This window comes from Rissa tridactyla, chromosome 2 (genome assembly GCF_028500815.1).
Source record: "Rissa tridactyla isolate bRisTri1 chromosome 2, bRisTri1.patW.cur.20221130, whole genome shotgun sequence".
In the NCBI taxonomy this organism is placed as follows: domain Eukaryota; kingdom Metazoa; phylum Chordata; class Aves; order Charadriiformes; family Laridae; genus Rissa; species Rissa tridactyla.
This window is the reverse complement of record NC_071467.1, coordinates 63,688,755-63,716,123: the sequence shown is the minus strand read 5'-3', so window position 1 is coordinate 63,716,123 and position 27,369 is coordinate 63,688,755. Positions and strand designations below refer to the sequence as shown.

At 41.5% G+C, this 27,369-nt stretch overlaps 1 protein-coding gene across 1 annotated transcript; it reads right to left on the bottom strand.

Annotated features, from left to right (window-relative positions):
- On the bottom strand, nucleotides 1–27,182 carry CNDP1 (carnosine dipeptidase 1). The gene is made up of 15 exons (XM_054192412.1): nucleotides 26,757–27,182; nucleotides 26,244–26,443; nucleotides 23,326–23,398; nucleotides 21,270–21,388; nucleotides 20,659–20,802; nucleotides 18,937–19,099; nucleotides 17,693–17,781; nucleotides 15,537–15,734; nucleotides 13,966–14,050; nucleotides 13,241–13,401; nucleotides 11,616–11,780; nucleotides 11,298–11,439; nucleotides 10,755–10,902; nucleotides 7,731–9,894; nucleotides 1–824 (listed from the first exon to the last, which is right to left on the bottom strand). Exons 4-14 carry the CDS (start codon nucleotides 21,345–21,347, stop codon nucleotides 9,789–9,791), a joined length of 1,479 nt encoding a protein of 492 aa, XP_054048387.1. The 5' UTR covers nucleotides 21,348–21,388; nucleotides 23,326–23,398; nucleotides 26,244–26,443; nucleotides 26,757–27,182; the 3' UTR covers nucleotides 1–824; nucleotides 7,731–9,788.
- Between the last annotated feature and the right edge of the window lie 187 nt (nucleotides 27,183–27,369).

The following is a 27,369-nucleotide window of genomic DNA, read 5'->3' as shown; positions in this document are numbered from 1 at the left end:
TGAATGCTTAGAAAGTATCTGTTTAAATTTCTTATCATTTCACAAAATCTAGAAAAAGGAAACTTTTAAGCAGCTTCAAAAGAAGAAAACAGGTTTTTTCAATGAAAAATACTGTTCATTGCAGTTTAAGTTTGCATGTAGAAGTTACAAGAATTTGAAAAAAAAGAGGATAATGCGTGCAGTTCTCCCCCTTATCTTAAGGCTAATACTTAGAGTCACAAATTGTGACAAAAGAGAGTAACAGTGCCTGCAAATCCTTTGTTCAGCCCACGAGATACATCATCAGGGGCTGTTGTTGCCAGTAACACTAAAGGCTTTCTGTTCAGCTCTTGAAGACATGAACAACTGGACTTGTTCCACCTTCGTGGATCGTGCCAACCTGTTTTCCAAATGCAAAAAGCAAAATGTGTGCCTTACAAGTGAAGCTGAATTATTACAGGCTTAACATTAATCCTTTCTGCTTTTATATTTGGAGGACTGAAGTCATAACTGTAGCTAAGAAGAACTTTCCTATTGCAAAGGAAAGGCAATATTTAGGTGGACTTTTCAAGATTGTTTTTTTCTAGCAAAATTATGATCTGATGTTACGAAGGTTGGACTGACAGCTTAAGAAGATACCACTAGAGTGTATTTATAGTGCTGATACTGCAAATGGCTGCCCAACAGATCCCTGCAGCCAGCACACAGAAGGGCAGGAGCCATGGATCTTCACGGGTGCGCTGAGAGGTGTCTTCACAGAGGCACTCGAGGAGTCAGACATGTCTCTTTAATCAGATACTGAATAATCTTGAGTTACGTCGCTCTAAGGCCAGGTTACAGTACCCCTGAGAAGTGTGTGACAATTGGGAGATGTAAAGGTCTGGAACAGTAGTCAGCTGGCTATCTGCTCAATATCACAGTAGTCACTATCACAAAAATAAATAGTAATAAATGGTCGTATAAAGCAATTGTATATAAGCAGAAAAAAAAAAATTTCTGCATACACAATATAAAACATGAAAATGTTTTGTAACTTATGTTTCTGTGTATATGGCTTTCTAGATACAAATATCAATATGAGTGTACGAGTAAATCGGATCTTTTTGGTTTTTTCGCTGCTGCCAAACACTGAGGTTACTTGAATAAGGCAACTGGATTTTTGACCCACGGATGCTGCCTTTGAGTCTTCAGGCTGTTCCATTCAGAAAATTTCATTTTAAGATAGCCCACCACCTGGAGAGAATTGCAGGAGAAGATTAATTTCTTTTTTCAGTGGTGACTTGGTAAAGGCACCACAGGCTGTCATTGCTGGCTTGTTCACCAGTAATGAAGCTAGCACATCTTTTCATCATGGTTTTGCTTAAAACATATTTTCTTTCATTCCACTGTTTTTCAATAAAAAGTGGACTATATAGCTAACTTTTGGTATCCAGAACCTCCCAAAAATGGTTTGAGAAAGGCTGTACTTGCCAGGTCTTATTGATCCTTCCACTGTGATTAAATGGCACTGTCATCTGAAGCGGTCACTGGAATGTCAGGGTTGCTGCCAAATTCATGATGTTAGCCCTACCTATGGAATTTGCTGTCTTGTCAGGAAGACAACAATGCCCAGGAAGAGACTGAAGCAGTACTAACTCTTGACTTTCTAAGTGTAAAAAACAAAAAAAAAAAAAGGAGTGGCACAGTGTGGCATAGAGTGCACCCTCAGCAAGTTGCCGATGACACCAAGCCGTGTGGGATGGCTGACACGCTGGAGGGAAGAGATGCCACACAGAGGGACCTTGACAGGCTGGAGAGGTGGGCCCATGTCAACCTTATGAAGTTCGACAAGCCCAAGTACAAGGTCCTCCATCTGGGTCGGGGCAATCCCAAGCACCGATATAGGCTGGGCAGTGACTGGCTTGAGAGCAGCCCTGAAGGAAAGGACTTGGGGGTGCTGGTGGATGAGAGGCTCAACATGAGCCATCAGTGTGCACTAGCAGCCCAGAAAGCCAATCGTATCCTGGGCTGCATCAGGAGAAGCGTGGCCAGCAGGTCAAGGGAGGTGATTCTCCCCCTCTACTCCACTCTCGCGAGACCCCACCTGGAGTACTGCGTCCAATTCTGGAGCCCCTACTACAAGAAAGATATGGCCCAGAGAAGGGCCACGAGGATGATCAGAGGGTGGAGCACCTCTCCTATGAGGACAGGCTGAGAGAGCTGGGGTTGTTCAGTCTGGAGAGGAGAAGGCTCTGAGGAGACCTTATAGTGGCCTACCAGTATCTTAAGGGGGCCTACAAGAAAGCTGGCAAGGGACTTTTTAGGATGTCAGGTAATGGTAGGACTAGAGGGAATGGATTAAAACTAGGGATGGGTCGATTCAGACTGGACGTTAGGAAGAAGTTCTTCACCATGAGGGTGGTGAGACACTGGAACAGGTTGCCCAGAGAGGCGGTGGAAGCCCCATCCCTGGAAGTTTTTAAGGCCAGGCTGGATGGGGCTCTGAGCAACCTGATCTAGTGGGAGGTGTCCCTGCCCATGGCAGGGGGGTTGGAACTAGGTGATCTTTAAGGTCCCTTCCAACTCTAACCATTCTATGATTCTATACAAACTTAAATGAAATTCATATGATGGCTCTGACACCACTTGTTTCTTCACACCAGAAGGCTGCATGTCGGGAGCCTGTCATGTTGAATATTTTCCAGTTTCTATTACAGAGATTACAGTTTCAATTCTGAGTTGAGGAAAAAAAAAAAAGGAAAAAAATCCCTTTCAACTCCACAAAGAAAAAGCATATAATGACTAGCATAATCTTTGAATTATTCTTAGAGATATAAAAAAAAAAAAACCCACAAAATTGTAACTGCATCTAAAGGACAGGGAATGTGCAATTGGCTGGCAGTTCATGTTATTTCACAGTGAGAGATCACTGAAATGATTTTAAGACAGGTAGCAACATCAGTATTATTCACACAAACATACACAATGTCTGGTTTCTTTTAAGTACGGCTATATATAAGTCTGTCTGGAGGCTGACAATGCCAAACCTCCAAGGATTTGTTTTTGTTGTACTGCGGTGTTTTTTTTTTAATAAAAAGGTAATTCATTGCAGTAAAATGAGAGAGATTAATTTATTACCCTGTGTTATCTGTTATGTGTGAAGATGTCCAGCTTGCCAGTATTTACAGCTCTGCCACTGTGTAATTCATCTCCCTCAAACCCATGCAGCAAGTTTGTGAAAGACAAATATCTCAAATATAAACATCAAGTCTGGTACATTATGCGTCAATACATTAAGATTTAATGTGGTATCAGATCAGATCAGAAAAGAATTTGCAGAGATAGTCACGCGACATGAAATACAGATTTAATCCTTATTTTTCATCTTTACGAAGTCGGCATCTTACCCACCTGGCACCTGCATCCAAGCCCTGTTAGAGCTACATCCGCTGAAATTAGAACGTCTGTAAACTGTCAGCTGTATGGGAAGCATTTCCTAGTTACACACTGACGTTCTCAAATGCTCATCAGGCAAGGAACACCACCGTTGTTCTTTGCTGTCAGAGGGCACCTCGTGCAGTGTGTACTTGGAAGCTTAAGCAAGGTTTTGTTGGCTTCTTTCCCTTCCCAAGGGTGAAGTTTCTTAGCAAATGGAACCCAATGCCAAGTTATGTTTTTGCAAGCGCTGCTACACACCTATTTAATTTCAGTCTGTAAAGAAACACAGCCATCATTCCTGCCTTGAGGATTAAGTGAACGTGGCAAGTGTCACACAGAGAGAGGAATTACACAACAAATCGCAAGCCTGCTTTCAGGCAATATTCGCAGTTTTTAAAACCGTGCGAGAGCAAAGTAACTATGAACCTGCTCTGTCACCCTCCATCTCAAACAACTCATCCTGTGTGGGCTGCAGAATCAGCTGAAAAGCTTTGCGGGAGCTGGTGTTCCTCAGGCAGGGCTGGGAAGCCCCGTTACAACACTTGGTGGCTCTTTCACCTACCTCCTTAGAAACCAGTGGAAATGATGTCCCAGTGTCTTGAGTTCAGTTCAAGCTCAGGCTTCAGTTTTAAAAAAACGTCTGCAAAGAACTTGCAAAATTGTATACCGCCATGTTTGCATTGTTAGCAGGTCAGTTTGAATTTCCCAGTCTATTTTCCTGTAACGCAGTGTAGCAGTATCCCAGGAAAACCATTTAGTGCACATTTATCAAAATGCCCTCCAATGTGAAGCTGTTCTTCATACGTGTTTCCAAAGAACACAAGTGAGAGGATCACTAAATATTTGGCAGTAGAGCTAAGTAGACAAAAATGCACTCTGATCACAAGGAACTGATCGTATTTTTCTATTCATATATTTCTCTTAAAAATATTTATATAATGATTTTTCTCTTAAAGGACATGATGTGTCTGCAGCTTAAAATACAGACACGTATGGAGTTGGATTTGATGATCCATATGGGTACCTTCCAACTAGAGATACTCTATGATTCTACAATACAAGGTATAGATTTGAAAATCAATGAAGTTTCACCTTGGGGCAATAAGTATTAGCAAAACACTGCGCTTTCTCCCTGTCAGAGCACAACTTGCACCAAAACTATGGTAGTGTGTGCAGTTCTGACCAATTCCAGAGTCAGCGTCTTTCTAGAGGAGAAGTCTAAGATGTGATGCATTTGAGAAAGCAAGTGAAAAGGAAAAGGGAAAAGAAACTGCAAATGTTTTTAGGATCCTAGAAAATCCCGTGGTAGAAATAGCTGTCAGGAAGTGTTTCTGTGAGCAGACGGGACAGACCCTGGAGGTGGGTGGGAACAAGGGGATCTCATCAATGTTTGCAACTATCTAAAGGATGTGTGTCAGGAGGATGGGGCCAGACCCTTTTCAGTGGTACCCTGCGACAGGACAAGAGGTAACAGGCACAAACTGGGACAGGAAATTCCGTCTCAACATGAGGAAAAACTTCTTTACTTTGAGGGTGGCAGAGCACTGGAACACGCTGCCCAGAAAGGTGGTGGAGTCTCCTTCTCTAGAGACGTTCAAAACCCGCCTGGATGTGTTCCTGTCCAGCCTGCTCTAGGTGAACCTGCTTTGGCACCCTTCACACCCTGGTGATGACCAACATGGAGATGAGCCAGTGAGATTAAATGGGGTATATAAAGCGAGAAGATTGTGTTCAGGAGTTTTTTCATGTATCAGTATTTTAACTTTACCTGTTAACTTGCAGGTGGAAGTTTCCAGCAGGAGCAAGGGGACTGTGGCTCCTTACCGTCACCGGCCACTGTGTCACCAGTAAAGGCACAGTCCGCAATCTTCCCTGTCCAAACATGGACTGTGGACATCCTTAACTAGCAAGGCACTGTATAACGTTTTGTCAAACAAGATAAATGCCGTATTCTGAGAGGAATAACTAGCAGGAGTTAAAGTCAAGCTTCCTGGGAGGGATGTTACTGAAAAGGAAAACCATAACTGCATGGCTAAGCCTAATCTTCCACAGGCTAAGCAGATGGTGACCTGATTAGTTCAGTCCCAGGAGATTGCTCATCTGTCTGCTCCTTCAGCTCCTATTGTCAGCATCTTATTATTTTACTCATTCTCCTTGATTTTAGCTGACTGCTGCATTTTTAGTCTTCTCTTTTGAGACATTACTTAAGGATTAAAAACTGTATTTATCTAATACAAAAAAGCAACTTAAGCCCACTGAGTTTAAATGAAAATTAAAATGTTCCAATTTCTTCTTTCACGTTAATTATCAGCAGGAAAATATGATCCCATCCTTAAGAGTTTGATTCCATACAACAGGGATGTACAGCCTACAGGAAGAAAGACTTAGAATGACATACCAGGGAGACAGACAGACCTTGACCTGCTATGTGTAGCCACCCAATGCTATTAGAGGTGCTCTGGGGTGCTGCATTCAGCCAGCTGCCACTCCACTGGCAGCATTTGTAGAATCATCTAGGTTGGAAGGGACCTTTAAAATCATCAAATCCAACCACCAACCTGACACTGCCAAAGCCACCACTAAGCCATGTCCCTAAGCACCACATCTACCCATCTTTGAAATACCTCCAGGGATGGCAATTCCACCACTTCCCTGGGCAGCCTCTTCCAATGCTTGACAACCCTTTTGATGAAGAAATTTTTTTCCTAATATCCAATCTAAACCTCCCCTGGCACAACTTGAGGCCTTTTCATCTTGTCCTATTGCCTATCACTTGGGAAAAGAGACTGACCCCCACCTTGCTACAGCTTTCTTTCAGGTAGCTGTAGAGAGCGACAAGGTCTCCCCTCAGCCTCCTTTTCCCCCGGCTGAACAACCCCAGCTCCCTCAGCCGCTCTTCATAAGACTTGTTCTCTAGACCTTTCACCAGCTTTGCTACCCTTCTCGGGCCTCACTCCAGAATCTCCATGTCTTTCTCATAGTGAGGGGCCCCAAAACTTGACACAGCACTTGTGGTGGGACTTCACCAGTGCTGAGTGCAGGGGGACAATCACTTCCCTAGTCCTGCTGGCCACACTGTAGCTGTGTCTGCCACCCACGGGGCATATTTCTCAGGTATGGTAGGACATCCCCAGTGGCACTAGGAATCCAAATCTTGAGCTTAATCAGGCTCTCAAAGGTATAGATGCTGCTGTTGGACATCCCTGCAAAGTTGTTTTCTTACTACCTGGGTAGGTTTAATCAGCAAAGCCTCCTCTTATATGATTATACGAATATGATATGTGAAACAAACGGTACTTACGTTTCACTGTGAGGAGGCACCCTGAACTAAACACAAATTAATACTAGACCTTTATCACTGTAAAAAATTAGTCTAGAATAACATCTAACCAGCACAATTTACACTGAAAAGTCACCTCTTCTTGGTGTCCCTTTTCTGTGACTTTGTGTAAACTGTGCTAATAAACATATTGTAGCATTTGTAGTTTTGCACATAAATTGGCCAAAATCAAAAGTCATTATTCAACCCTTAATAAGAAAAACCTGAATCAGTATGAACAAGATTTTTTTTTTAATAACAATGTCAGGGTTAGGTCTTGTGAGTGTATGAATATATACATATACATACACACACCACTACATACATGTGCAAGTATATGTACACACACAAAGTGTACCCGTGATTTCTGTAGTTAGTTGGTCAGGATTTGAGAATATCTAATATGCTCTGAGATGGGATATGGCATATCTAGAGTAAGGCTCACAAATAGAACCAAACTTGAATCCTATTTCTAACACTATCATTTTAGAGTTACCTTTAACTTACTGTGGCAACAAATAGCTGCTAAGGCAACGAAGAAGTAACATTGCTAGCAACGGTGTGTAACAGTACAGACCTTCGAAAAATGCACATCATTTTTTAATCTGTTTTTTCAAAAGACTGATGACATGCTGCACACCAGAAAGAAAAGAAAAAGGCAGGATGACTGGTGGATGCCCTGTCTTGATCTCAGAGGGAAAGAGTAGCTCTGGATAACCCCGTGGGCAGGAGTGGCTTCCCCAGTGCTTTCTTTCATGGTCAGGAGAATCTGAAATTGAAGTTTTCTGCTCTTTCTCTCTTCTGGGACTGAAGGAGGCATGAAGATGCTCTGCATAATTCATTTGTTTCACACACACGGTTTTAACTTGACAGTAAGTGGGTATTTCAGAGCAGAACCTTACTTCAGTGCACTGCTCTGATAGTGCCTGTGCTTATAAAATGGTTCTTTGTTGACTGTTTTTTATTTGGTGTCCCAAAGAGCAATGGAAAAAAAAGGTGTGTAGCATAAGCTTACCTTCAGTTGCACTTCTTCATGTTGTAGAGCCCATAGACAGCATGGATTGTACTGTTTTCCAAAGCAGTTATAGTCCTAGAAACACAACCTTCATACTTCTTTCATACACCACCTCCAACATCTCACCCAGCTTTCTACTCTTCTCTTCTGCCAGAAGGGTCATATTTATGAACAGCCGTTCCTCCAACGGTGGTTGAAGTCACTTTCTGAAGTCACTTTCTGAAGTCACTGTAAAATAAAAGATTACAAATAATGTTTTATTTCAATTGTATGGCCTTAAATACTTCAGCAAATTTCAATCATTTACCTTTATGGAGCAATAGCTTTTAAGCACGGACCCATCTGCCCCGAGTCCTGTGCGGGCACTGGAGTGCTCTCCCCTACAGCGTTGCCTGTTGTGCTGGTTCCTAAATGGTTTCATCAGGCGAAGGGAGCTGAGAGGCTGCAGAGGACCTGTCTGCGAGTTGGTGGTATGCAAACTGGAGTCTTCTGATCTCGGAGGGTCGGTCCTTGCCTTGTCTTGGGGTCCCCTCTCTTGACACAGGCACCAAAAAGAGACTGAGCTGGGTCCTCCTTTTCCTCTTGAATGCTGTCAGCAGCCAGTGTCCTTACTTGGCTCTTACCAGCTGAACTGTGAGCCTCACAGCCCCAGGGACAGCTGAAAATAGGTGTTTATTGAAAACCTGATTTGAAACCTAAGTATCCTGGATTATTATTGCTCCCAGTCCTTTTAAAAGGCCAGCTACCTTTATGTCCAGCTCCCAGGAATTTCAGGGGAGCTACTAAAAATCAGAGGCTTGTTTATTTATGCCTTTTAAATTCAGCTCAGGCTTTTATCCTGATAACTTTCCGCATCAGCTGTTCATACACATAATCTTTGGCACAGTATCCCCTTCTGTGAACTCCACATCCACACCTTATGCCCTTAATCACCTATATTCTTGCAGGCTGTTGCAGAAGAGGGAGCGGGAGAGAAAGGAAAGATAACAGCTACTTTCTGTAATTTAATTAATATAATTTGTTTTAACAGTAGGGATAACACTAGTATTTTTTTTTTTTAAATATGATTCAGTCACTTTGGTTGTGCATGAAATAACTACATGTTATAATAAAAAAAAAACACATTTTGAAAAAAATAGAGAAGTGAATTATGTAATTTATACTAGATGTTTTGTCTAAACAGCAAACAGAACTCTCAACTATTGCTTTAATTTCAAAGTATATCATTTGCCTTTAATTTAATTATTAATGCAAACTGATGCTTTAAAAGTAAGTAAAAATAAATTGGGTGGAAAAATACCCTTCTGATGACAGATTTTGGCTAGAACAGATGTTTACAGAAACTTTTTTCTGTTGTACAAAAAGAAAGTCACATTATGGAAACATATTATGTAGTGATTCTTAATACTTCACTCACAGCACAATAAGAGGAGATTTAGACTAACTGCAGGGGGAAGGCAGAATCCAGACCTGGAAATGTTTATTTACTATTGCAGTTCTGTTCACCTCAGCAATTATTCCTGCAAGTAAATGTTCATAGGCAAGTCTTTGCATCAAATTCAGTAAGCCAATTGTATTGCATTCCCCATATACAGCTTTCAGTGAAGGACAGCGAAGAGACTAACATGATAGTGGATCTTTCTTCAAATAATGAAATAATAGTGAAACTTTGTATAAAGTAGGGAGGAAACGACAGAGTTGAGAATCGCTCATATGCAGAAACTGGCATATGAGCTAGGCAGCAGAAACATAGGCATACTAAAAACCAGAAATAAAGTAGTTTTAATAAAATAAATGTCAAAATTCCTTCTTCTCCTATATTCCCCTCAGCAAGAATGAATTATCCCTAACCCTATTTTATGGCATTAGGGATAAGTTCACTTGATTGACTGGATCACAAACGCATACCATTTAGTAGTATGGCAAGTAATAGCATGGCATTTATTTTTTCCACCAATTCAGACCCACTGAGTATGTGATTTGTATGTTTTTCCGGATCAGGAAGTTGGAAAGCTTAAGACTAAAAAAGTGCTTTTCTGATTTTCTCACAATGGTCTGTCAGTTGTTAGTTTCCATGTTGGAAGTTTGACACAATTGCCGATGTAGCTTTGATATCTCCAGGAAAAAGGCTGCAAACACTTTGGTTCCTTCGATGTAGTTGTGTCTATGAAGAAGGAAAGAAAGAGAATGAAGCCCTGTCAGGCTGTTCTGCTCTTCAAATTCGCAGCATATAGTCCGGTGAAGTTTTCAGTCTTCCGAGGAATTTGCAAGATCTGTCACCCAAAAAAAGGACCAAGTGCACAGAAATTGTGGACATCCTGCAATTGTCATTCCTCTAAAGGATTCACTGAGGAGACTTTTTCAAGTGTTATATCTCCTAATTGCTATTGCCTGTAGCCACAAGGGTTAAAGATATACTGAGGGACAACAAAAACCAAAACTGAGAAATATTGTAGGATTCTCCAGTTGCTCAAGCTTGGTGTGACTTGACTCAGAAGCTGCACAAATGTTCAGGCAACACGCTGAACATCTTACCATGGCTCCTCAAAGAATGAACACAAGTGGCAAGTTTAAGCTAGTTTTGATATAATTACACTAGTTTTTCTCCCTGTAATATAAATAGACCTTTATATCCATTTCTACCGAGAACCATTAAAATCTTTACGTAACTATTAGCCTGAGTATGTCCAACTGTAATATGTTGAAATTAATGCTGTGACGGGAAGGTGCCTGTCTACATCATCGTCTTTCAGACCAGAGCAATTTAACTGGCAGTGAAATGAAAGCTGGCAGTGCAATCTATTTAAAGGCTGAGTAAACATTTCATAAAAAGTATATAGCGGTATGCATTAGATTGGGAATTTTGCTCTACGCTTGGCACAGCAATGAGTTTGCAAGAGACAGTAGTGTGGGACTGTCCAGTGGAGAGCAAAGCTTCCTATCTGGCAAGTGCTCATGCGTGGGTAGGCGGGGACTTTGGCTCTCCCCTCTTTTCTTATAGCGCAAATAGACAATAAAAGAAACCTGCTTATCTTCTCGTTCTGGGAGTGCTCCCCGTCATCGGCTGCTCCAATCGGAAACATCATCACGCTTTTCTGCGTTATAGTCTGAAACATTCTGGCAACAGGAATTGTTGAACCATCCCGAATAAAATCTGGATCTTCTCCAAAAACTGAAATACATGGAAAGAATTAATTCATTAAGTGAAATAAAGGTGCTGTCTTCAGCTACCAACTATTGGCTATGTGCTCAAACACGGAGCTTCTGAGTAGGAATTGTTTTGAGCGTGTAGCCAATTGATTTCATGAATCAGTTGCCCTCTACAAACCTCTGGCTTTGTATCAGTACACAAAAGAACTAAATGAGGTCTTCTGGCTACTCCTATATACCCCAATTCAGCAAGAGTTGGAAGCCTCAGTGGCTGAGTTGCTCTATCAAAATCAATAAGATGCGTACATCCATGAGATGTGACTGTAGCACTGAATCAGGAAATCCCTTTTGCTCGATGGATGAGCATAATTCCCCTGCATACTTGCAGACATATTAAGGGCTGAAAAAAGAACATACCTCTTTTTATCGCCCTTCTTGCTGCTTTATATAGTGGACCATTAATATCAGCGAGCCAGGGCTTCGCACCCAAAGGCATAGACACTTTCAGTTTGTTTGGACTGTTCCTCTTGGAGAAGACACCCTCCAAGTGCTCCACCACCTGCACGGAAAACACTTCGTGGTCAGGACTGTTCAGCTTCTTGCAACTCAAGCTTACACCCACGTTCCCACTTCTGCTCTCAGAAACAAATAAACATTAGAAACATAGAGTTTACTACTTTGGGTGTAAATTTGTGAGGTTCTAAGAAGGACTTAGTTTACACAGTAGAGTCTTACCTGTTGTTTCACAACCGAAAGGTCCATGTGGGGGACCTGACGGATTGAGAATTTGCCAATGACTTTTGCCGGAATGACAGTTTTAATTCCTGGTTCGTGAAAAGCTCCTTCAATCCCATGAATAGAAAGAGAAGGGTAACGCCACAGGTGTAGAAGTATTTCTTCCTTCAAAAAAAAAAACATTGAAAATATAAGGGATAACAGCAGAGCCATTCACAACTGATATAAATTGATGCAAAGAAACAACCTTTTTCCATCCTAAAATTTGTATCTGGAGACCTCTGTATTTTAAAGATATTTGATTTGGAATTTAAACCCACGCTCATGTCTTTTCATTTTTTAAAAAATACTATTTCTTTCAGTAAAAAAATTGTTTACTTTTAGACATATTTGGATGAGAACAGCTTTTCATGGACAGCAAGAAAAGTGGAGCATTATTTTAAAATATCTTGAAAGCAAATTTTTCTTGTACAAAGAGAAATCAGAACAACTTCTGATCTGACCATCTGTTGATCTCAGAACCTCTCTCGGGAGAAACCTGTGACCAGTTTAGCCAGACCCCTCCCAGGTGATACCAGGGAAGAAATTCTACTATTGAGCATTAAATAATACAAGAGGTAAGATGATAATGTTCAGTAACCAAGTTGATCTATTTTTCTGGAGAAGATAAGGGGGAGGAAAAAAAGTAAGAAAAAAAAGAAAATGCTTTTTTCTAAGGAAGAAAGGAGAAATATATAAGTTACAAATTGAACTTCATGCAGAACCCCAGGACATGGCTCCTTTCCTTCTACTCCAGTTTCATGAGACTAGAGCTTTATGTACACATAAAATTTGCACAACTTCATCCTCAGATAGGTAAAGCATCAAAACTTATTTAGTGTAGTTACATGATACTTCCGTATTACTGATTATTACAGTCCAGCTTAGACTAATTCAGAAGCTTTTTCATGGAAACAAAAGCATCCATATTACAGCTTAAATCAGTATAATTAGATTAGTGGTAAAAAAACAAACAAACAAACAAACAAACCAACCACGAGTCACTTCTTCCCTTTCTCCCAGATGCCACTCTTGTGCAGAGACATCTTTCTGAGCCAGCCCTGACCCGCTCTTTTTTTATTTAGAATATAATTTTTAAATGCTGGCAAAGAGAGGCTTATAGCTTTGGGTGCTTTTTTGGCATGCTTGGCAGACATCAAAATCTGAATTAAACACATAAAAACCACCCCAAAACACATCTGCCTAAAACTGCCTCCCCATTTCTTCAGAGCTAAATACAACTTCTTTTCTACTGTGTAACCCATGTGCAGGGGTTTTAACGCTTATTTTCTTTGGCTGGTTACGTGATGGGGAGAGGACCTGCAGTGCAAGAGAGGGGGAGTAACTCTTAAATTTGCATTATTCCTTTTCATCGATTGTTCATATTTTGGGTCATTTGCCCCAGTTGCAGTAGCTTGCAGTTTCAGCAGATTAATTTTATTTACCTTTTAATGCTCTGCACTCCTTTATTTTATTTTGAGTTTGCCATTGACTGAAAACATCTTTCAGTTTGGCTCTATACATAAATGCTATGAATGGGTGATTTAAATTCTTTCTGCTGACCATTTATACAGATTTTATGTTACCTTGGTGCCATAAAGGAATTTTTTCACGCCACCATTATTTTTATGTTCCTCTAGATCAAACTCAATCGATTCATACAATTTCCTCTCTTCCTCTGTCAGGGCAGCAACGCTGTCGTAGATTCCAGGGATCTGAATCCGACCTGTGGGATCCACAAGGCTGTCTACAAAATAAGATAGAGAGATCAGGACAAGCTGGACCTGTTTCTTCCCACTCAGCAATCACACCTTTTCTCTTCTACTTAATTCTTTACTGAATGAGTAAGCCTAACAGCTAACCACTAGCAACTGCTTGCATCCATGAAGTTGTGGCACCTACATTGATGTATTTTCATATTTATTAAGAGAACCACCGAGCTGCTGCTTGTGTGTAGTGGGTCAGCACAGCTGCTGACGTGAAAACATCATCCTACCAAGATACAAATCAGCATTAAAAAGTCAAGTTTCATTACATGTGTATGTATTCGAGTTGCCAGCAATCCTTCAATGTTCTTGATTGACCTACTGACACCAGCGTAACGGGCACATGTCTGAGGTCCTGGCCTTACTGGGGACATTCCCCTCCTCAGCTGCTGCCACCGTAGCTGTGCTGAGACTTAGAAACCTGGGAATCTTGCGTCAATTAGACTTGTCTTACTCAGGTCAATTAAACATGGCACTGATCTTCATTAGGCTGATTGCTAGCCGTTGTTCCCCAGTTACTCCTGAGCAATGGCGCATGTTATTACCCAGCAGAGCTATCAGGTCCGTCAGCGGCTCATGAATGATGCCTCCAAAAGTTCCAGAGTGAAGGTCCTTGTTGCCGCATTCAACCTGCGCCAAAAACACTGGTTACATATAAACACTCCCTACCTTATTCTTCTGCGAGTGTGTTTTTTGGTTTGGTTTGGGTTTTTTGTTTGGTTGGTTGGTTTTTTTTCCCCACAGCAGCTGGTGGCTTTGGTTTTTTAAATGATGCCACAAATGAATAGAAAATTATTATGTGTTTATTTCTAAAACGGAAAACATCATGTTGGGAACAATCTGCTTCTGGTAAAGAGAAGATAGCACTCTTTTGTTAATCACTAGAGAGAGAGAGAGAAATTCAGCTGTCTGTCTTAGCACACATAGGCATTTGAAAGCAAGAGTCCCTCTCCCTTGCCTCCTTTGCTCCAGTAAGACTAAATACACCGTAAGTGAAACACTTGCATATTACTGTTTCTATCATTGCAGAATAAATTCTTCAAGTTCTCTATCTTTTTCTTTTAATGCAAAATCTTCATAACAAAAGCAAGAAAGAACCTTACTTGTTTTGCATTAAGAAAAATATATGTCCAAGCTTAATTCCAGAATGCAACAAATAAGAATTTAGAGGTCTCTTGAATCATATGGCTTTAGAATAGAGAGAGGCATTTGGTTTATTAAATGGGTTCTTTTTCCAGACACATTTTCATATGCAAGTTTATCATAAACTATTTCCCTGCAACAAACTTGTTTATTCTTCTCAAAACCTCATTACAGCCCACTGTCTGGTAGCAGGCAGAGATCATTTTTGATGTTTTAATAGCGTCATTTTTCTCAACCAAGACCTAGAGGAATTGAATCAAGGCTGCTGAGGCTCTTTTGGTTAAAAACAAATTTCATTCTATTTCAGACATAAAGGTTAATGCAGATTTTTCTTCAGTTCTCTAGTTCTTTAATCTTCTGAGTTCCTTTTATGCTTCATCAGGAAGTTTCCAGATGAGAAATTTCTGCTCTTCATTTCACAGTAGCTCATGTTGGCTGCTAAATATACTACAGTGCACTCTTATTTGCTTCTGCCAATGGTTACAAAAATTTTGTGCGTCTTTTAAACCCAGGCATCCAACTAAATTGAGCCCCTTGAGGCAGATACATTGCAGCAAGCAGTATCTGCTGCAAAAAGGGCAGAGCTGCAGAAGAAATGGTTTTGGAGTGAGAATGAGAGTCAGGGGGGGTAGGGATGATGCTGCAAGAGAAGAGAGTTGATGTGCAGCGAGGGTGATGAGAATAGACTGGGAGAGCAGCAGGAGAGTAATGGGATAGGAAAGGGATCAAGGAGAGAGAGCCTAAGTGGAGAAACGATGACTGAAGAAAAGTTAATGGAAGTAAAGAAGGCTAACTGAACTGAAACGAGGGGGGAAATCTCCACAAGCGAAAAAGGGTAGGGAAGAAAGGTCTGTATTGGTAAATATCAAGCTTGCTCTCAGTCTTGCTCTACATGCAGATATAGATGTGGCTACAGGTACACCTCGCTGCTCTCTGGCCAGGGGCCCAGTTCAAATCAACCTGCGTCCTTTACCTCCACGCAGAAGCAGGCATTTCCCCGACTCCCATACGTAAGGGCAGGCTTCCTGTTGCTGAGCCAGAGGTTGTCCGAAATCACAATATAATCAACGTCAGAGAAAAAGCACTGTTTTTCTTCAAGTAATTTTTCTAGCCCCAAGGACCCTGCTTCTTCCATGCCTTCAATTACAAACTTGAAGTTTACTGGCATAGCCTAAATGAACATTAAAGAAGCCTAGGTAAGGAACAAGCATTTTCAAAAGTAAAAAATCTTAAAAAAAAATAAAAAAAATCAAAAGCAGACTGGCTTGCAGTACATGTTGTGTTAGGAAAAGAAGGACATAGGATATATAGCTTGCTTCAGTCAAAAGGGCATTGATAAATATACATGTGTAGTTTCCCAGAAATACTTGTTCATCTTCATGTTTTTCTGTACGTTTCTTTTTTGAAGGAAACCCTAAGTGCTATCTTTTTTCCTTGTGTTTCCAGAAAACTTGCTGGCCTGTCTCATAAAATGGGATTTCTCTCAGTACTATTAAATATTCTAATTGCTTTGGAAAGCCTGCCTAATAACAGTTGCATTTTCACAGAAAATTTCCTGCCTCATATTCCCGCTGTTAGGGGCCATGGGGGAACCACTGGCAGAGGTCTACTGCTGCGGTTTTCCCAACATGTTATCTATCTCCAGAGTTAGTCACACAGCGGTAAAAATGCTGCTGGTGATTCTGCTATAATTGTCCTTTTAGCAGTCACGAATCCATTTGCCTGCTAGTTCATAAGGATGTATTTCCAAGGGTAATTAAGAGAACTTTTATTATGGAATAGTGCAAGTTAGAAATGCTGACACATCCCATAGGAGAAATAAATTTGAGCTTAGTTTCCCATTCCAATTCATTTTCTCATTACAGCTTTTAAGATGTTTTATCTTTTGATTGAATGCTCAGATTAAATGCAGGAACAAATGTGTAGAATTAAATGAACTTGTGTTATGGATGGGCTTACCGATGGTTCATCGAACAACCACAAAAAAAATTTAGAAACAAACTGTTCATGAATATTGTTTGATGGTCTGTGCTGTCTTCTGGGGAAGGGCTTCAAATAACAAATATTTCTTTCTGCTTGCTTGTTAAAATGCTGAAGTAGTTATTAGTGATTTGAAAAACTGAAGAGACACAGAAGGACAGCCCCATAGCCATATCCGCTTGTACCAGCTAATCTGTATGCAAATAAGGTGTAGGTTTGCTAGCACTTAAGAGACGCTGAGGTCAATTCAGTACTATTGATGCAAGGAAAATGATCGGTTTTCCAGAAGGTTGCAAAAGGACTTTAAAAGTCAAGACTTCAACTCAGTTTGTGCCATAATGTCATAACAGAGGAACAAAACTGTTTCTCAACAATCGAACAAATTGTGTCATGCAAATTCACCTTAAAGGATGCTCACTAACCAAGTTTAAGCTTAGACCATATGTTGCTTTAGCTTTGCATTGGGGATACAACTAGCCTCAAATTGTTAAATATGCAGACTGATTTAAAAATAACTGCATTGGTCACTGTAACAATTTAGGCAAAAGTTTGATTCTTAGAGATATGTCACACTACAAATGCATATATTTGTACTTGGTTAATGCACGCGGTCAAAGCTTTTGCTTTGATAACTTTAATACATCATTGAAAGAACAGCCCATTCTGTGTAGCATTTTTTCCATACTTGTTCTCTTCATGCACACACATAAATTGAAAGTGACTTGTAGGTAGACAAAATCAAAGACTGGCAGAATGTGACAGCCGAGATGAGTCTTCATGACCCATCTGTGCTGTACGGTATTTTACCATTTTAAAAGCTTTCAAGAGAATAGGGTATCAAAGCTGTTTAATGTATGTAATATACATATAGAATGCTTCCCCCAGTGTGTTTTCCTCCACAGGGCAATGACAGCAATACCACATTTACACTGCATACAGACTGTTCAAAACAGAAATGCTCAAGGACAGATTCTTACTGGGGTGGGACCGGTGCCCTGGATATAGCATTAGAAATAAGCTAATATTTCAAAACGCGCGTAGTCTGTTGGTACAGAGACATATCATCTAACTCACAGGAAGGTAAATGCATCCCTCCAGAGAGATTTTATAAAGCAACAACAACAATAATAATTCCTCATTAATACCTACTAATTTCAAGGCTCTAAATGTTTCCACTGCATTTATCCAAGCTAAGACAGGTCCTTTATTATCTGTTGCTCCGCGCCCATAAAGATTTCCTTAAAAAGGAAAGAGGAAAGTTTTTAAGCAATCTTTGAAACCTCTCTCATCACTTCAATGTAATCAGCAAATTCCTATTGCCCCAGAAGCTGTAGTGGCGTGTCAAGTGAAGTGTCAAAAGAATCAGGATTTCATTGACCTGTTTTAAATAAGGTGATGGGTGTTTTCCAGAGAACACTTCCCCCTCTCCCTCTCCCATCCCCTTTTATATACATCATACTGTAGTTTCTGCTACATGCCAATTTCTGAGCTTCACTTTTGTTCTTAGAAGCTGTTTCTTCACACCAGACATGCCTGGAGAGTTTCCACAATATGCAGCTTCTGCGCACATCAGCCAGCCCAGGTAACAAGCAGCAAAAACCCCACAGACAAATACCCCAGTACAAGTATAAAGCACAAATCTAGACACATTTTTTTTTTTTTTAAGCATTTGACTGTACAGTTACATGTAGGGACAGATTTCAGTTTCATATACAGATAAATCTTTTTTCATATACAGGTAAATCTGTGGGTTGACACTACCAGATTTATCTGTGGCAGTCCCCACTGGAGGCAGAAGAGTTAACCCAGTAGGCATATTTCAAACTGGTCCCAAGAGATGGGAAAGGGCAATTTAACAGGTATAGGACAGGACTGGGAATCAGTATTCCTGGGTTCTTGGTCTTACTCCCTGCGGACCCTCCATCCTTAATTTTGGTCCTTCAAGTGAATGGAGCTTTTCACGCTCAGCTGGCTGTAGTGGAAGGATGAGTACATTAAGGGGGGGACTCTCATTCTTCTACCACTAGCGCTCCTTAGCTCCAGCATGGCAGGCTTCATAAAGGATTATGAAGCAAGAACAGGAAGTGCTAGGGGGTTTAATAGCTGATCCAACAGCCCAACGAGAATTTTAAAGCAGAACTGGATCCTCTATTCAATATAAAGCGGAATTAACCTCATGTGGCTCTTCCACACCAAATGTTAAGCAACCACTGATGGGTCTCATTATTCACAGCATGGTCATCAAGACTCAAAGCCACTGGATTTGTCTCACAGATGTCCATGGGAGAAGTCCTCATCCTGTGGTTAAACATATAGGGAGCCTCTTTCTACTCAAAAAAATCTGAGAGTCATGTATTCAAATAACAATAGAAAAAATATGACCAGATACATACCATTGATTTCTGTCAGCATGTAAGGGTCAGTTTTCCAGCCATCTTCTTTTCTGGCAGGCTGCACATCTACATGACCATAGAAACATACAGTGGGGTTTTGTGGATCCTTCCCCAGTTCCCCGAGAATCACAGGAGGTAGTGGGAGGTCCTTGCCATCAGGCAACTGCAGAGAAATATTTTTTTTTTTTTTAGAAAAAAAACCCAAATCAAAACACAAAGGAACACCAAACCCTTGAAAACTTGCAAATGTTATGTAAAAACCACCCTGGCATTCTCAGTATTGAAAATACTTCTACATGCTCAGTTGGCTCTGATTTGATCAGGTCCACAAATCTGACTTTGAATTCAGCTCTAACCTACCCAGAGAAATTAAGATTTCTCCCCATCTATTTAGGTTCTGTAGAGACTTTATGGAGCTCTTCTAGCATTTTACTGTCATAAATGCCCTCGTTACTAAACTCTTACTTCCCAGCACCGGAGAAGACAAAGCTGACTGTTCTGGAGTGGCAATAGCATATGTTGTGACACTGAAATAGTCCAAAGCCACACAAACTAATTTGGGGTTTGATTTTGCCATGGGCAGTTCATGGAGGACAGTTACAGGAGGCCTGTAATACAGAAATAAAATAATAAATAAATACAGAAAATAAATACAGAAACAAAATAAAGTTTTGCTGGCAGGAGGCAGCAGCAGCTATTTCAGACTGTTTTCAAAACAGGTGAAGGCTCTGAACTAATCCTGTAACTTACTGCTGTGCAGAACAGATCTCCACATTGGCCAAGAGAGGCTGGGTGTCTCACAGGAGAGAGAAATAAGACGTGAAGGCATGTGTGTAATCCCTTTTATTCACCACTAATATCAGTCTGTTGCAAAGCAAAAGCACAGCTTTGACACGGGCTGTTGCTATATATTTTGGCAATCATAACTGCATGCTAAGGTTTTAATTTTAAAGGCGTTCATTACAACTATTAAATGACATAACCTGAAATATGAAAGTATTGCAGTGCTGCAAGGTCCTTGGGCTAAGACTCTTGGGATCCTCCTCAGAAGCCTCAGAGGAAGGAAAAAAGGAATCGCTATTACTGAACATTTGGATTCCTGTTAGAATAGGAATCTAACAGCCCGGGGCAGGAAAGAGCCCCCAGCTACAGTAAAGGTAAGTGAACTAGAGACAAAGATTTCTCAGATATTGACTCTTGCCTGTTGCTTTCCAACTGTCATTGGGAAAACGGCTTGGAGCATTTGTCAGAAGCTCCCAAAACCAAAGACGATGCTGAAGATAGCCAGTCCTTTCTGTCTGGGAGTTTTACACTCCTCGCAAAAGCTACCTCCTTCACACAGAGACTTCGTTGATGAACTGACGCATTAACTATCATGCTTCGTTACTCAGAAGAAGGTAAAAACAAGCGCTGGTAAAAGACTCAGACCTTTTACATTTGCAAGCTGCTTCCCTCCAGTTAAATGTCAAACTGTCCCTGCTATGCAGGGAACGTCTGTTTGTATTTGGATTGTCTGTGCGGTCTCCCCCAAGTCTGTTCTCAGACAGTCTGAGGAGGGACTGATTTCAGCAGGTATCACGTAGCTATGGGACTATTGAGAAATTGTTATTGAGCTACCAAAAAATATCAGTAAGTCATAACATACTTTCAGTGCCATGTATATGTAATAGGTAAACCACATGTGCAAATATGATGTTTTAAATGCAAGAATCAGACAAGCACCTGATGTGACCCCACGTTTACTGAATTAACAGTGGCTCCCAGCGCTGAAAGTCTGTCTGCTGCCAATGCCATCATTCGTATTACTTCTTTCCTCAGATCTGGTTGAACAGAATCGCTTTCCACAGCCACCCATTCCTTGAGATCCTGCACAGGAAGGAAAGCAGCACAGTTAAATCACCCAGGATGCTGCGGTGTTTGGCCTTTGAAACAAGAAGTGTCACACTGAAGGATGGTTTCATTTCCATCCCATCACAGAAATATCATGGGTGGTTGGTGTTTTTTTGTTTGGTTGGGTTTTTTGTTTGATTTGTTTCACTAGTGAGGATTTGCCAGTTCTCCCGTGTGGGTGCATTTGGCTCAGTGCAGCCTATCTGCGCACGCTCGAAGGATGCCCACAGCCACCTGGTCCATGGAGCTCCATGTAGATCCCTCTTCTGCCCAGAGGGTCCCCAGCACAGACTTGCGACCTTGGTTTTTGGAGATCACGTGACACACCTGACCTGGAGCCCTGCTCGTTACCTTATTGGCAAACACTCATTTTGCACATAGAGCACGGGACTCCGGGATACCAGTTCCGTGCTCCAGTCATTTCACTGCAATGTAGTTCTTACCTCGATGAAATCACTTTGATGTGCATCAATGTACTGGAAAATCTCCATCTCCAACACAGAAGAGGATGAGGAGGACATTCCTGCCTTAAAGAGTGGTGCAAGGCTGAGACAGATGCTATCTGAAAGTTAAGGATAAAATTCCAGATGTTAGAGACATCCTGCAATAGGCCCTTCCTTTCAGTGCTAGAAAGCATAAACTGCAAAGTGCTGAGCCTATTTAAGTCTCATTTAAGTCCTTCAAGCCAGGAGAAAGTATACCTTAATTATTTTAATCGCATAGAACCTGCAGTCAACTCATGGTCAAGTTTCTAGAAGAAACTGGAAAAAATGACCACAGACTCATTGACCAAACATCAAACTGTATGTTCTGGGGAAACAACCCCAGGGGAAGACTTGCAAACACCAACACACAACAGTGGCCCAGGAGATTCATCCTTCTTTTCCTTGGTTTCTAGAAGAAGGGAGAATGGATTCACTGACACACGCTGCGTATTCTACATGAATAAGGAATAACAATCCTGACACTGGAAAGTATTGGACAACAAATAGCTTCTGTTCTTGAATAAAAGCTGTCAATATGGAAACACTTGGTAAGTGTAGAATTCATTTAGTACTTGCAAACCTCTCTGCCGTCTTGTTTTTGACAAGATGAGTGAAGATTTGAAAAACGTAAGATTTTAAAAAGTGTTTTTCTTCCTTCCTGCAGTTTTCCCTTTCTGTTTCCTTGAAGTTTCTCCTGCAGTACCTCGAATCAGTGTTAGCAGAGTACTACTTGGAGAGCTCAGTACTTGGCTGGACTGAATTCAGAATAGCTGCTCTATTGAGTTGTGCAGCGGGATGGACTCCAAGGTCAAACACCAACACTTTGTTTCTAAAAATATTCTATACTGGTAACTAAACGTGCAGTTGCACATCCATCCATAATTCCTTAACTGTGATGTGTTGCTAAGCCGATAGGCTATGGTAATATTAATCATTTCAATTATGTTTCTTTGACAGAGAAGAAAGATTGAAAATCCCAGTGTGATGAACAAGAGGAGGGAAACGTTGTTTGTTTTGGCTGGAGATCCTGGCTGTATGAAGGATGGGCCCCATTTTCCATGTTCCCAAACCAAGTGTCATGGTTTGGGCCGGGTTGGCCAATGACAAGACGACAGATGCTCTCCCTCACCTCTCACTCCAAGAAGAAAAAGAGAGATAAAGAGATTTATGAGTTTAGAGAATCTAAAGAAGAAAATAATGAAATAGATACGATATATACAAATATGTACAAAATATGTACATGTCACCAGCAGGCACTGGGCAAGTTCCAGACTGGACTCAGTGACAAATGGGAACTGGATTCCCGAACACGCTCATGGGGATGAAAGGTAAACAAACTGACAGGGTCCTCTCCTCAGACATCAGTCATTGAAGAAAGAGCTATTGAAGCAGCAGCTAACCTGACCCCCTTGATCCCTCAGCTTTTATACTGAACATGGCAGATGGCATACAACACCCTATTGGTCAGTTCTGAGTCACTTGCCTACTCCTCTCCACAGGTACAACCCCTCCATGGGGCAAACAACCAACTCAACTGACCCTGGTTGCCACAACAACAGGGATAAGCAAGAGCCTCTCTCACTGGACAGAGAGTTGGCTCTGCTCCACCCCAAACCAGGATGGCAAGATGGCACCCACATCGCCTGTGACATAGGTCACTCTCGGAAGTAACTCTTTCAGAAGGTCTGTGACACTAGATGTAATCCCCAGTGTCCAGTTCCTGACATCTGCTGGCACCAGCAACACCGCTATTGAAAGAGACCAAATGCCAATTTTGCAGGACAGCGAAGCTGCAAAGCACTGCTACAGAGATGACTTGTTCGCTGGAGACAAGAAAATCCAGATTTAGGTGGGACTTTTAGGGTGGAGAGATTAAATCTAGGCATACTATTTAAACATACGAATATTATCTAAATGCCAGTACTTGCTGGGAAAAAATAACAAAACCCTGAAGTGTTGATCAAAGTACCATTTTCTTCTCGCATTGTTTTCTCCACAGAAAGCTAAACCCTACCTCCAAAAGGTGGATCTGATCAACCATCCCTTTCAGAGATTCCCATCACCAGTCACAGCAGCAGCAATCTGGCCTAAACCAAAAGGGATTACTACAGGAATTTTTGAAGCAAGCATAAAAAAAAAAAATCATGACATTTCTGAAGAGACAAAGCAGCTCCAGGGATTTAGCAACAAAGATGTGGTGGAGAATGAGGTTTTGGAGTTTGGTAGCTTAGGTTATAGATTAGTTATATATATAGATTAGGTTATATATTGGATAGAGCTTCAGCAGGTAAGGAATAAAAACAGGAACTTTGCAACAAGCACCCCAAACTTAAAATCCCCAGTCTGGCTATTTCTTCCAGCCTCAGACTGTGCAAGTGGCTGCAAATATTTGGCAACCAAAGTCCATTTTAGAGAGGGCAGTAGCAGGTAGGAGTGCAGTCACAGGCATGGTCAGGAGGACTCCCCAGGCTGCACAGGGCAGACAAGACCAGGCGTCCCAGGCTGGGGTGGTGGTAACTGTTCCCTGATGAGCAGAGTTTCCTGACAAAGGCAAGAGGCTGGCGCTTGCTGGGGTGGTGCCCGGGTGGATACAGGAGGGCCTCTGGGCTGAGACACTGCAGGTCATATCTGAAAGGGGCCCCAGGTACAGGGAGATGATCAGTATTAGGCAAAAGGCAAGCATGGAGGCCATTTATGTCATTTGCTTCTCCTTTCGTTGCTGCGTCCTTTTGCAGGACCAGGCAATGGCTCCACGTGAATGATGTTGCTCGGTCTTGCTTTAGCCAGCAGCAGGTCCCAGGAGGGCAAAGTTAACCTTCAGGCCAGTCCTTATTAGAGACATAGTGTCTTCCACCTCCAAGCTGGGTCTCACAGAGGGAAGCTGGTTTTTCCGCAGGCTGAGGAGAGGACAGGACCTCCAACAGGTACATTTGTGAGGGGCTCCAAAAAAGTGGACGGCACTGCAGCCCCAGAAGAGAGTGATAGAACAGGCATTGTGCAGTGTCATCATTCATCCAAAAGCAGGATAAATCCTAGTCTTGACACGGGTATTGCTAACCGATTGGTTGAGAGATCCCAGCACGTGAGGATTTTAATCAGACATTCACCTAGAGAGACTTTAGGGCTGTTACCTTCATTTACCACAAAGCCTGCTAGATGCCTCAGTTTCACACGTATTTCACTCATTCTTTCTACCTTGTTTCCAAACCTTGATTTGGAAAACATTTGTAGAAGCCACTGAATGGGCCCTCATCTAACCTTACCATAGAAAATCAGACAGACTACTTCAGGATCATTTACTTATAAAAAAAAAATACCTTTTGGGTATGCCACACTTGAACAAGGAGGATCATAAACACAGCTCAGATTATGGCTGCTAGAGTAACAAAGCTCATGCAATGGCTAAGTATCAGTGTCTCCATCATATGTGATTTTCCCTCTTTCTGTTCAGATATTCAATGTTGCTGAATTCTGTATAACTTCACTCTAAAAAAGAATGAGTATGTGTATATATATATAGTTGGCACCTTATGGTGACTTGAAGAAACACATATCTTTTAGTACTACATGAAGGACAGAATCACAAAAGGGCTGCTTGTACAGGGGATGTGTGCTGTGGTGGTATCTTCCCCTTTTTACCTGCGTTACATGCAAATGACCTGGAAAGATGCGGACAAGAGACATATGTCTTCTAGTTGTGTTTCATTAGCTTTTAACTGTTTAAGAAAATGAAAGGAGGAAACAAAAATGCTGTGGAGGGAAAAAACCAAACATTCAAACAAGCGAAACATCCCAGGAATATTTGAAATAATTCTGCAATATTTTCAAAGCGGAAACAGGCTTCAGCAAAACCTTATAGATAGTCACAAAAAAAAGCTTAAAGAACACCACAAAAAAAGTTGCTTTCCTAAGCAAAAATAAGCATGAGCAATGGCAAAGTTGAGAAAATGAACATCAGGAGATACTTACGCAGTCCTCCAGAGTAGCAGAGTGCACCAAATACTAATAATTCAAACAAGAAATGAGGTAGCAACTATGTTGTGCTGTGCTTGAGGGAGGGAGGACAGTAGCAGATGGAACTTCACGTTAATGTACTAACACACAGACAGCGCTGCTAGAAAGCATTTGGATCACAACTGGGAAAGCTTGTGTGAAAAGGGGAGCTTGATTAATAAAACAGTAGAAAGATTTCAGGCTAAAATAGCTCAGTGTTACAAGGAAGGGAAAAATGATTTGAAAGGATGATAAAGCCTGGGGGGAAAGAAATATCAAACAAAGAGTTCAGTGTTCAGTTTCAAGTGTATTTTATTTGATCTCATTTAAGAGAGCAGTTGCTGCTTTATAGAAAAATGTAGTATGACTATTTTTAGAAATGATGCATGACAGTCACACAGTTTCTCTTCCTTCGTTCTGTAGTAGTAAGAACATTTTGTGTCTCACTTCCTCCCATCTTGTTAAGTACTGTTAAAAGAAAACTTAGCATTCTTGGGGGGTAATTTAACAAGAAATCCAAGTTGATTCTTTAACTAGGATGAGCCTTTGATGTAATATCAACTAAACTTAAAACAATTTGAGAAGTGGCTCCTGAACGCGCTTTGCTGCCCTCCTCGCTGTCCCTGAAGCACAGGCCTCACGTGTTTTCCTCCTTGCGATGCAGCGTTTGAGGCGTGTGCGTGGCAGGGGACACGCCAACGAAAACTGAATATTTTGCAAACAACCCAGAGAAAAACAAAGTCGGAAGTTTCCTGGTTTGTGAATAATATAAAGAACATTTGACACAAAAGGAGGTAAAGAAGTATATGGTGGAGCTAATTTACCAAACAGTGGGCTCCATCAAAAGGAACATTCCCTCTAAGCAATCAAGGAAGATAAATAATAGCCTCATTATCTCAATTAACTTCCTTTAACAACGTGCACTGATAAATGGCCTACCTTTGGTGGAAGCAGGCAATCAAGCCTCAGTCACCTCTCCGCTGACTAGGTGAGACCCTTGGAGGAGGAGGATGAGGACGGACTCTTCACGTGGCAGTTCTCCAGCAAAGCCCTGACCACGTGCAGCCACTGCCGTCGTAACAACCAGGAGCTGCGGAGATCCAGACACGTGCGAGGGGATGAACGCCTGCTCACAAAGCCTGACAGCGTTTGAAGATGGTTAAAGAAACGGCATTAAATCCAACCAACCATGTAACAGCAATAAGAACTCATTGCTGCAATCACTGCGGCAATCTGGCACTCGTGGGCAGGTGACACTGCAATGCCGGCTGCCGTTTCCAGCAGTCAGCTCTTAAGAAATGTTGCAATACGAGCTGCCTTAAGGCCGTTTCGGTGAATAACAATGGCTGGCCCTGCCCTTCTTGCTCAAGCCTTAGAGGAAAAAAAATGAGACCCTTTCTGCCAGCTCTGCTTTGCTATGTTACAGATGGTACTAGAAAAGGAAATCCTTACCTCTTTGTGCTCTTGTTTTGCAGCTGCCTTTGTAGCCGTAGGTGATGAGAGTTTGAACTGGAGAGATCTCCTCTTCCACCTGCAGAACAGAGACATTTTATCTCAGTTCACTGATACGTTCTGCAGTTATGAAGGGTTACCTTTAAGTTAAAGATTAACTTTTGGTTTAGATGCTTAAGTCTGCTTCTCTATCATATAATAATCCAAGCAGGATGGCCAAATCACTACCACATCAAGCCATGAGAAATTTTGCCATCTCCTTTTCCTCCTCCTTTTCTCCCTGGGAGTCCCAGACCCCAGCAGGAACCCCAGCATTAGAAAACACTTGACAATGGCTGATAAGCATTACTGCTTTACAGTCGTGTTTTGGAGGACTTTGAGGACAGACGTGGCTTTGTTTGTTGCTTTGGTTTGAAAACTGGAAAAGAAAAGATACATTTCTGTTAAGGAGAAGAATTTCTCCCAGGAAGTAGTATTTCAGTGTGCCCACTAAGGAGGAGTGATCCACTATTTATCTAAGAAAATTTTCTGAGCTTGAGTGCTCGTTGGTTTGCAGTCACTGGTATAAAAAGATCCATCTTGGAGAGACAGCTGCTCTGCCTTTTGCTCTTTT

Bases quoted from the DNA above. Each gene is read 5' to 3' on its own strand.
- CNDP1 (XM_054192412.1), bottom strand. From the start codon at position 21,347: ATGTCCTCCTCATCCTCTTCTGTGTTGGAGATGGAGATTTTCCAGTAC. The intron at 19,100-20,658 runs GTGCTTGTCTGA...ATTTCTCTGCAG, and splicing joins TAAACGTGGGGTCACATCAG to TTGCCTGATGGCAAGGACCT. The intron at 9,895-10,754 runs GTTTCTTTTATT...CCTTCTTCATAG, and splicing joins CAGAACGAGAAGATAAGCAG to ACACAACTACATCGAAGGAA.